This window comes from Molossus molossus, unplaced genomic scaffold (assembly GCF_014108415.1).
Source record: "Molossus molossus isolate mMolMol1 unplaced genomic scaffold, mMolMol1.p scaffold_m16_p_13, whole genome shotgun sequence".
Classification (NCBI taxonomy): Eukaryota; Metazoa; Chordata; class Mammalia; order Chiroptera; family Molossidae; genus Molossus; species Molossus molossus.
In genome coordinates, this window is record NW_023425348.1 from 51,842,434 (window position 1) to 51,852,038 (window position 9,605).

General features: G+C 56.3%; 1 protein-coding gene across 2 annotated transcripts; it reads right to left on the minus strand.

The window, feature by feature from the left end:
* Positions 1 to 3,872: 3,872 nt before the first annotated feature.
* Positions 3,873 to 8,693, minus strand: LMO1 (LIM domain only 1). 2 transcript variants are annotated; one of them, XM_036259199.1, is made up of 3 exons: positions 8,464 to 8,693; positions 5,888 to 6,013; positions 3,873 to 4,027 (listed from the first exon to the last, which is right to left on the minus strand). In XM_036259199.1, the coding sequence occupies exons 1-3, from the start codon at positions 8,667 to 8,669 to the stop codon at positions 3,934 to 3,936; spliced, it is 426 nt and encodes a 141-aa protein (XP_036115092.1). In that variant the 5' UTR covers positions 8,670 to 8,693; the 3' UTR covers positions 3,873 to 3,933. The 2 variants fall into 2 exon arrangements, with proteins under 2 accessions (XP_036115092.1, XP_036115091.1); XM_036259198.1 differs by having other exon boundaries at positions 3,962 to 4,124.
* Between the last annotated feature and the right edge of the window lie 912 nt (positions 8,694 to 9,605).

Genomic DNA, 9,605 nt, shown 5'->3' on the forward strand with positions numbered 1-9,605 from the left:
AGTCGGAAGTGAAACTTATGATGCGAGCGCTGGACCCAGCTTTGAGGGAAGTGGTGTATCGGAGACCCCCGGGGTCTGGTGGGCATGGGAGGGGGCAACGCCGCAGCAGGGGCAGAGTGGTGCTGAGGTGGCGCAGACTCGTGGTAGGAGGGGCTGTTCCCGGGTGACAAAAACGGCACCTACTGGAGGGAGCTCAAGAACTGTCTACCCCAGAGGCACCAAGAATCTGAGAGATCTGGGGCACCCTCACCCTCACGCCTGGGGCGGGGTCAGGAGGCTCCCACCCTTGCTGGGATGAGGCAGTGTGAACGTCTGACCCCAGGGCCCAGGTGCAGAGCTGGGGTTTGCTCATGAGGTTCTGAGTAGCTCCTTCCCGGGTTTTAGCTGTGCATGTGGGGGAGAGAGAGAGAGAGACAGAGAGAGAGAGACAGAGAGAGTATACGTGCATATGTGTGTGTTTGGTTTATCTGGTTATTTTCTCATGATGAACAAGACTTGATCTTTTTTTTTCCCCTGGACCGACTCATCTCCATATCAGCCTATCTTTATTCATTCACTCTAGGCAATTACAGTTTTGGAGGCAATATATAGCTAAGCATCACTTACAGACTGCCAGCATTCACTCCCGGGAATTTTCACCAAGGGCGATGCCCAGTCACAGCTACGGCATCTTTCCTGAAGCTGCCCTCACTTGGTGGCAGCATTCCCAGATGGGTGGGGCGGGCACCCCTCAGCGCCAGGGTTAGTGAGTCTGGCCGTAACTATCTGACAGCTTTAGGGGAGGGAGCGATTGCCTCCACGTAGAGATAAGGTTTCCTAGGCTAGCAGTGCACGTGGATTCTGCCGTGGCCCCTGCGTGTCTCGAGATGTAGGGCATGGTTTCTGGGACCAGGCCCAGGAGGCGAGAACCCATGTGAGATTTCATGATGGGCCCTGCAGCAGTGTCAAGATTGGAATCCAACTTCTTTCCAAACACAGAGTATGTGGTCCAGCTTCAGTCCAAGGAGGGGGCATAAGCGGGGGTCACATTCCATGGGTCTCAGGCCCCTTGTCAGGGCATCTCTGACACCAGGCCACCAAGAAAGGCAGAAGGGAAGAGAGTCCCATGGGCTGTTGGAAGGAAAGGGGCCCATCCACAGCCCCACCACCCACACACCTGTGGCTGAGGACCAAGCTGTGGCAGCCTCTAATGGCTCATGTTCAGTGCTCCCTTCCTTCCGTCCCCCAGTCCTCTGTGGTGGGCCGCAGCCCCCGGGCCAGGACCATTCATGCCCCACGCGAAACCAAGTTTCTCCTATACAGCGGCAGGAGTGGGGGTCAGGCTTTTCCTGGGTCCCCCCTGGGGGTTGCAAATCTTCTCCAGGTACATAATCACTGGCCTCCAGTAACCACTCCAACCCTACCTCGGCTGCCCTGTTACAGAGATAGCTTGGCCTCCTCTTGGCTGCCTCCCCCCACTATTGGTTCCATACCTGCCCAGGCAAGACCTGTGGGGGCCCTTCTTGGGGGCAGCTCTGGACCTGCTGAGACTTCCTGGATGACGGGTCTTCTACCTAGGACCTCAGGATGGTAAGCACCTCACTTCACAGTGTAGACCTCGGCCTCGTGGTTGCCGTAGGAAGCAGACCACCCCATTTCCTGGACGAGGATGGTAAGACAGCGGTAAGCAGGCCCATGATGCTGGACCTGGCGTGTTCCAGGCCATGTTGAGCTGAGGAGGCCCCCTGGCAAGGTCTGGGGTGGACAGAGTGGGGCTGGGGTCCTTTTCAAAAGCCAGTCTGCTCTTGGGGGCTTTCAAAGCCTGGCTGCCTGACTCTGAGTCTAGCTCATTGTGAGTGAATTAATTGTCGTGCAACCTAGAGTGGTGAGACAAGTTAATTACATAATTACTACAAAATGACATGTTATTTCATGGCTGCAATATGGCAACTCTGTTGGAAACAATTGTAATTGCCCGGAAACTGCATTCGAGTGGCTCCGTTATCTCTCGATAACCATGTAATTAACTTGTGTTACAACTTTATCCGCAGCAAAAACTGAAGTTAGTGGTTGGGAACCTTGGGTTGGGCACAGAGACCTAAGGGCCCAGGGAGGGTCTGGCATTGCGGGCTCTCCTACAGTCCAGGAAAAGAACTCGCCTTTTCATGTTGAGCAAGGCAAACTCTTCATTAGGGGCTCCAGCCCTCAAACTCATTCACAGTCTCACAGCGATAGCTCCCCCGTTTCATCAGACTCGTGCCGCACAAAAGTGGCCGCAGCAGCCAGGCCTCTCTCCTCTCTTGCACGGGCGCAGTTCCTTCACAGGAGAGGGAGGCCCCGAAGTTGAGAACTCCTACCTCGAGGTCTTCGGCCTAGCAATCCCTTCCTTTGTAGGCCACAGGCCACAACATGACAACTTGGAGACACAGCCTCTTCCAAGTGCCCGTCAGAACCCGCCACCCTCCCACTTCCCTCAAAGTGGGAGAAGCCTGAGGACAGGGTGACGTGAGGCCCCACCCCAGTCTCCAGTTCACTGTCCAGGATCAAGCAAAGCTTGGAGCAGTGGGCTGGCTTCACCCTAGGCGCTGTGCTGTGGCTAGAATAAAAACAGCCCCTGGGGCAGGATAAGCAAGTGGCCTAATGTTGGGGGGAGCCTGTCCATACAGCCTTCCCAGTCCAGGCTTTGGATCCAAGGTGGCCCGCCTTTTGAAATTACTGTTCAGTGATACTTTTTTCAGTTCTAGGCTCTGTGCTTGGTGCCGTGACTGCAGCTAAGACAGCACGCCTGTTGTCCTGGGTGGGCCTGGCTCAGCAGGTGGACAGAAAGCACCCTGGGTGTCTGCCTGTCTGGCTATCTGCTGGCCTGAGTTGAGTGCCTGGCAGCTTGTCTGTCTGTCCTTGCCCATCTCTGCCTATTCACCCGTCTACTTGTGTGTCCTTCTCTGCTGCCTGCCAGCACATGTATCTGACTGCGTCCGCTGGCTGATCTGTCTCTGAGTCTCCGGAGTCCTCACAAGTGGTCCTGTGTCCGCTGGAGAGAACTGGCCTGTCCCAGTTCATCCTCACCGTGACGTGCTCTGTTTGTTTTCCTGGCTTTCTCTCTCCTCTTCAAGGGCACAGACTGTGTCCGATTCATGATTCATCCTTGGGCCTGGTACTTACAGCACGGGGCTGAGACAGAGTGGATTAAGGTTTGCCGACTGAATGAATGAAAGCCTCCAGCCGCGTGGGCTGTTACAGGGGAACAGGATTGTTCTCAGTCACCCAGAAAAGCAGAAAGCTGGGCCCCAGGTCAGGCCCAAGCTGCAGGGAAGAGACAGCAAACGCTGCCCATCCCCCTAAAAGCAAAGAGGGGTTTCAGGATAGTACTCCTATGGTAGGGACTCAGGATTTGGGGTCCTACTGTGGAGGAGGTGAGAGCGAGGTTACTGTCTGAGCAGACAGGGGTTCTCAGTGGATGGATGTAGCAGAAGAACTTAGGGAAGATAGGGTTTCATCTTGCCTCTCTTCATCTTGGGGGCCTGATCAGAATCTGAGTATATGCTCTGCCAGGGAAGGGGAGGACACCCCAGTTTTCACCTCTGGCTGTGGCATGCTTGGGGTTGTCCCCTTCCTTCCAGTTTCTTCCTCTTAAAACCCACCTGGAGAACCCCATGCCCTGCTCCGTGTACGTCCACCCACCCCGAGCCAAAAGGGAGGCCTGTCCACTCCCAAGCAGAGGAAAGGGGGCCCAGGTCTGTGTCAGTCATGTGATCAACGCAGAGTAACCTCCCCGGAAACATTCATAAGTTTAATCCACGCCAGTAATAAAATCGCATTACATTTCTCATAAAATAAATGTTCCCATTTATATACAGAAGACAGACTGTACAGGCCCAGCCTGGCCCCAGGAGGGGTCACACACAGACGGGCAGCGGCGGAGGAGGGGCCGTCCCTCCCATGGAGGACGGAGTTCTAATCGGCAGGAGAGCGGCTGGCCGGCCAGGCGGTGGGCAGGCGGGCAGACGGACAGACGGGCCCGGAGGCCAGGTGCTGGGCATTACTGAACCTGCGAGTCAAAGGTGCCATTGAGCTGCCCCTCCTCATAGTCCATCTGACACAAGATCATGTTGTTCTTCAGGAAGAACTTGTCTCCCACACAAAATCTGGAAAATCCAAGCAGGAGAGAGAGGACATGGAAGGGTCCCAGAGGGTCGAGGGGAGCTCCAGACAGGACCCAGACTGGCTGGGAGGTACACACATGGGACATGAGGTCCTGTGGAGCTTCCTCCTTGATCTTTCCAGAGGGGACCCCCCCCAAAATCCCCGGGTTAGCTCAGCCCTCTCCCAGGCCCTGCAGCCTGGCATACAGAATAGACAGAAAGCCTGGGCCATAGGCTTTCCGCAGTCAGATCCCCCTTGCAGGGGTGGGGTTGGTGGGAAGGAGTGGGAACAATCTACCCCTGTTCCAGAGAAGGACAAAGGAACAGGAAAAGACCCAGAGAGGAGAGACGTACAGATGGAAAGGAGGAAGGGATAGAATAGTTGATTTTCCATTCCTCTGTCCCCTCCCCAATTTAAGAGGATGGCTCAGTGAAGGGCAATTTGTCTAAACAGAATTTGTTGGTTTCCTGGAGTATCCTTCTAGGAGGAGATGACCCTGTCCCACCATCTTCCCTCCTACCCAAAGAAGGCTCTGCTTTGCCCTCCCTCCACCCCGTCTTCCTTAAGTACTGGAGGATTCAGCCCTTCTCTCAAAGATGTCCCCAAAGTGGCTGAGCCTTTAGTGGGACCCCAGGGTCACAGGCTTAGTCCCAGCAGATCCCAGTCCAACCACCAGGTGGCACTGCAACTTCACCAAGTCCTCCTAGCAGTGGGAGCCCCAGCCGGACCAGTGTTCCCTGAAGGTCCCTCTGGACCTCCCTCTGGGAATACTTGTATAGTTTCCTTCCCGTCCTGGGGGCTCCTGAGAAAAGGGCCTGCCTTCAGAGGGTAGGCCCAGCCAGGAGGGCTCTGGTTCCACAGGTCCCTGGGGCCTCCCACAGGGCTGGGGCTCTGAGCAGGGGCCAAAAGACCAGAAAGGAAGCTGAGCTGGAACCAGGATCGCAGGAGAGGTGTAGGCAGTTAGGGGCTGTTCCCTGAAGGGATTTCACCCTCCAGGCCTGGGAACTCCTTTTCACTAGAACATACATGCACACGGCACACGCACAAGGCCACAGGGCACGCGTTTACAGAACCCTTGTACATGCACATTTAAAATAGGTCTTTTCTTGCACATGCTTACTCATCCTGCACACAGAGCACACACATATCCCCATTTGTGTATGGACACTTAGCAACACATGTGTATTCCATCACGTGCACATGCCCGAATGGACATGGATGTTTAAAAACACTCATGCAGCCCTGGCCGGTTTGGCTCAGCGGTTAGTGCATCGGCCCGTGGTCCAGCGAGTCCTGGGTTCGGTCCCCGCTAAGGGCACGTGCCTCAGTTGCAGTTTGTCCCCAGCCCTGGTTGGTATCGTGTGGGTGGCAACCACTCAATATGTCTCTCTCACATGGATGTTTCTCTTTCTCTCTTCCTCCCTCTCTCCCTCCCGCTCTATCTGAAGATAAATGCAAAAATGTCCTCGGGTGAGGATAAAAAAATTAATAAAAATAAAAACACACATGCACATGACACACTGTACATACACAGTGAACTCACACATGCTCCTATCCATTACATCACACAGAAATGTACCCACAAACGTGCACCCACATCTGACTACAGGGCTTAGGCATACATGAAACACATGTGCTCAGGACAGTGTGCACGAGCAGCCATGTGTACACAGAACCCACATTTGCAAGCGGGCCACCACAGCACTTCTGGTCAGCTGGGCCCAGCCAGTGCGGTGGGTCTCCTACCAAGCAGGCTGGCACTCACCTCTGGTTGCAGAGCTGGCAGGCAAAGCAGTCCAGGTGATACACATTGTCCCGGGCCCGCATCACCATCTCAAAGGCTGGGATCAGCTTGCTGCAGGCAGCGCAGTTCCCCGTGGTGCCGAAGAGCCTGCAGAGGGAAGGGTGCAGCGTGCTCAGGAGCCGGCCAGGGAGCTCGGGAGAGGGCAAGGGAGCTGCTTCCAGCCCAGGCCACCCATCTCCCTAAACTGCACTAAGAGATCAGGTTTCAGAGAAAGTGGCACACCAACCCAGGAATGGGGGTGTAGGGGCTCAAGGGTCAGCTAACACTGCCCATCCCTGGGGTGGGCTGACAAGGCCTCCTCCCAGGTTCCCACTGGGGTCCCTCAAGCCCCTGGTGCCATCAAAATACTGGGCTGGACCTTGAAAACGACTCAGATTCACACAAGCCAGAATTTAGAGTCAGTTGGCCAATCATGGGCTGTGTGTCCTCAGGCAAGTCACCGAGTCTCTCTGAGCCTCATTTATTTCATCTGTAAACTAGGGGCTGAAATATAATCTTCACAGGCTTACTGAAAACTTTTGTAAACGCTCAGTCACAACTCCTGTAGTAAACACCTATAATGTGTTTACTATGTACCAGGTACTGTTCTAAAGGCTTTACAAAGATCAGCTCATCTAATCTTGACAACAACCCTAAGAGGAGGTCTTTTTCAGCTACCCATTAAACTATGTGACTTGCCTCAGTCCCGTTCCCTTCCCTGAACGTCAGTGCATCCTTCAAATGGGGATGCTGGACTCAATGGTCCTGTTCAAAGATGTTTCCACAACAGGATTGATGTCAAAAGGAAGTTCTACAGACTTCTGGCACTATGCCTCTTTGAGGCAGACAGCCCTTCTCTTAGCTGCTGGTTGCGAAGTTCTAGGGACAGGGAGCTCACACCCTCCCCATGCAGGCTGATCCTTGGCTGGATGTTTCAATGGTCTGAGCCAGCCAGGCTTCTCTTAGCTTCTTTTCTGCACACTGGCAGAGAAAGCCCCAAGTGAGGCAAGAGGGCCGAGAGGCAGGCGGGAGGCCTCTCTAATCCCTGATTTGTCCAGCTCAAGCCTAGGCGTCTGCAGACGATCTTGGCTCCATTATTCATCAGTCCGAGCTGCGTGGTGGCTCAGATTAAGGCAGACAAAGGCTGGGCCACAGCATCTGCCTGCCAAGAGGGGCCATTCTTGCCACCAGTCCAATGAGCAGGCTGCAGAGGGGGCAGGCTCTGGAGAGCTGTTTTCTGAGGCTGAAAAGCTCAAAGAAGCCCCACCCCCATTCTGGCCCACTGGCCTACCTGGCCCCAGAGTCATTCCTTGGCCTCTGCCAGAACCCAGGAAAATACCTTCAGGCTTCAGTAGCTGGCTGGCCCAGAATGCTTGTGGGTATTCAGCTCTACTGACAAGCCCAACCTGCTCCGTGGTCCACCCTCTCCAGGTCCTGATGGCTCATCAGATGGTCTGCCGCCTCCTCTCAGCCTGGGAGGTCCAGCCCCCAGAGGATGTCCTACACCTCCAGACTTGGACACCCTTTCCAGGTCATGGAGGGGTGAGTCCCCAGGGACATCCCTTCCTTAACCCCTCCTCCTGGCCTCAGCCTCTCTCTTCCAGCCCCAGCCAGGAGCACTGAGTCACAGATCCTGGTTTATTGCATCACTTAAAAAAAAAAAAAAACGCAAACAAACAAAAACCGACTGCAAAAGACCGAAGTTAAAAAGAGTACAGACAGGTAAATCTTAGGTTCTTCAGGGAAGCAGGGGAGCCTCCGCTCATACGCCCACACCACAACACCTGAGCAGAGGGAGCCCCAAGAATGCCTTGCCTTGACCTATTAATTAATGAGATGGGCCTTTCCTCCCCACAAGGCCCAGCCACCACCCAGCAGCCTGTGTGAGAGCCAAATGCAGATGCTGGGTCTCAGCCAAGGCCCTTGCTCTGTGGCTTCCTTCCAGCCTTGCTGATGTCATAGATGGCCTAAGGGAGGGTGAATAGGGGAGGCAGTCCCGGGAAGAGGATCTAGGCTGAGGGGGACGGGGAGTTAGAGCTCTGATGAATGCAAAGCAGGAAGAGTTCTTTCCACCACTTTACAGAGGGGTAAACTGAGGCTCAGAGCTAGTTCAAACCCAGGTCCTTCAGCTTTGACATTAGCAGTCCTCCCAGGGTCTGGTTGCGGGTCAGGCTCCCCAGCCATCCAGGCACCTAATCCCAGGGCCCTCCTGGGAAGGTGGGGGAGCTAGGCCCTGGGGAGAGAGGGGAAGGAGGGCCCGGGGCAGTCAGAGCTTCCCCACCTGCTCCTGGAAGCCCCTGACCCAGGCACAGGGTGGGTCAGAAGCACCTGACAAAGGCAGGGGCAGGGACAGGTTGGTGCATTCAGGAAGTTCATCTCGGGTGCCATGGTTACTGATGCCGACCTGGAACCTGTGCTGGCCACTGAGTCCCAGGAGCTAAAGGCATGGCCCTGCCCTGGGGGCTCCACGCGCAGCTGGGGGAGCAGGGCCAGGGCAGAGGCAGGACGAGGGCACACGCGGGAGCTGGGCCCGGAGGACCCAGCGGCGGAGGGCCCACCTCAGGTAGTCTCGGCGGCACAGGATGAGGTTGGCCTTGGTGTAGAGGGTGGAGCCCACCTCGCCCAGGCGGCAGTCGCAGCAGGCGCACTTGAGGCAGTCCTCGTGCCAGTACTTGTCCAGGGCCTTCAGCAGGTAGCGGTCCTTGATCTTGCGGTTGCAGCCGGCGCAGCCCTTCTGCTTCCCTTTGGGCTGGACGGACAGCATTGGCACGCCTGCGGACAGACAGACAAGAGACAGATGGACACGGGTAGGCCCTGCGGCTGTGTGCCCTCTGAGAACGGGAGCCTGCTGCCTCTCTCCGCTGTGCCCCCTCCAGGACTGGGGTTCCCAGGAGCCTTTGCTTTCTCCCCAGCAACCTCCTCCCTGGCCTCGGGTCCTGTCCTCCGGGCTGCACGGCACTACCTGCTCCCCTTCCCTGGGAAGTTCCGTCCAGAAGCCCCAGGCAGCACTGGGGAGCCCGTCTGCTCCCCTGCAGGGCACACACATGGCCCCAAGGCCTGACCCCTGCGTTGTTCCTCCCCTGGCAACCACTGCCCCTCGCAGTCTGACCTACAGGAGGCCCGCGGCCCTCCTCGGGCAGCCACTGGCTCTTCCTGCAACTGAAGGATGAAGTCTCATACCAGGCATGGGGTCCGCTAGAACTCCCAGCTCTTGCCACCTCGAGACTTCCTCACACAGCTTGTACATTTACCCATTTTAACCCCAAAAGTCAGGCTATAGCCTCTTGGTTCGTTCACGGGAACCATGGAGGTGTCAAAGAGAAAAGAGGCCCGGGGACAGTCCCAGGAGGAGCAGGAGCTCTGGGCTCTCGGCAGGCGTGTGCCAGAGGCAGCTGGCCTGGCCTCCCTGGGGCTCTCCTGGCAATGCTTGTAGCCAGGGTCGGCCTCCTCCCTGCTCTGGCCTGAGGGAGGGGAGGTGCCCAGCCTCTGGATCCTCGCTCTTCCCACCAGGACAAGAATCTCTAGTCCACTGGCCCCCTCCCAGGGCCCTCAGAGGTTCTCAACATACAAGAGAATACCAAGTGTGAGGGCCTGGAGTCTAAGCCTGGCATGCACCAGAGGGCGGGGCACACTTCCCAGCGGGCGTTGCATCACTCCACCCCATGCACACAGGCACAAGGAGTGACACGGGAGGAACAGT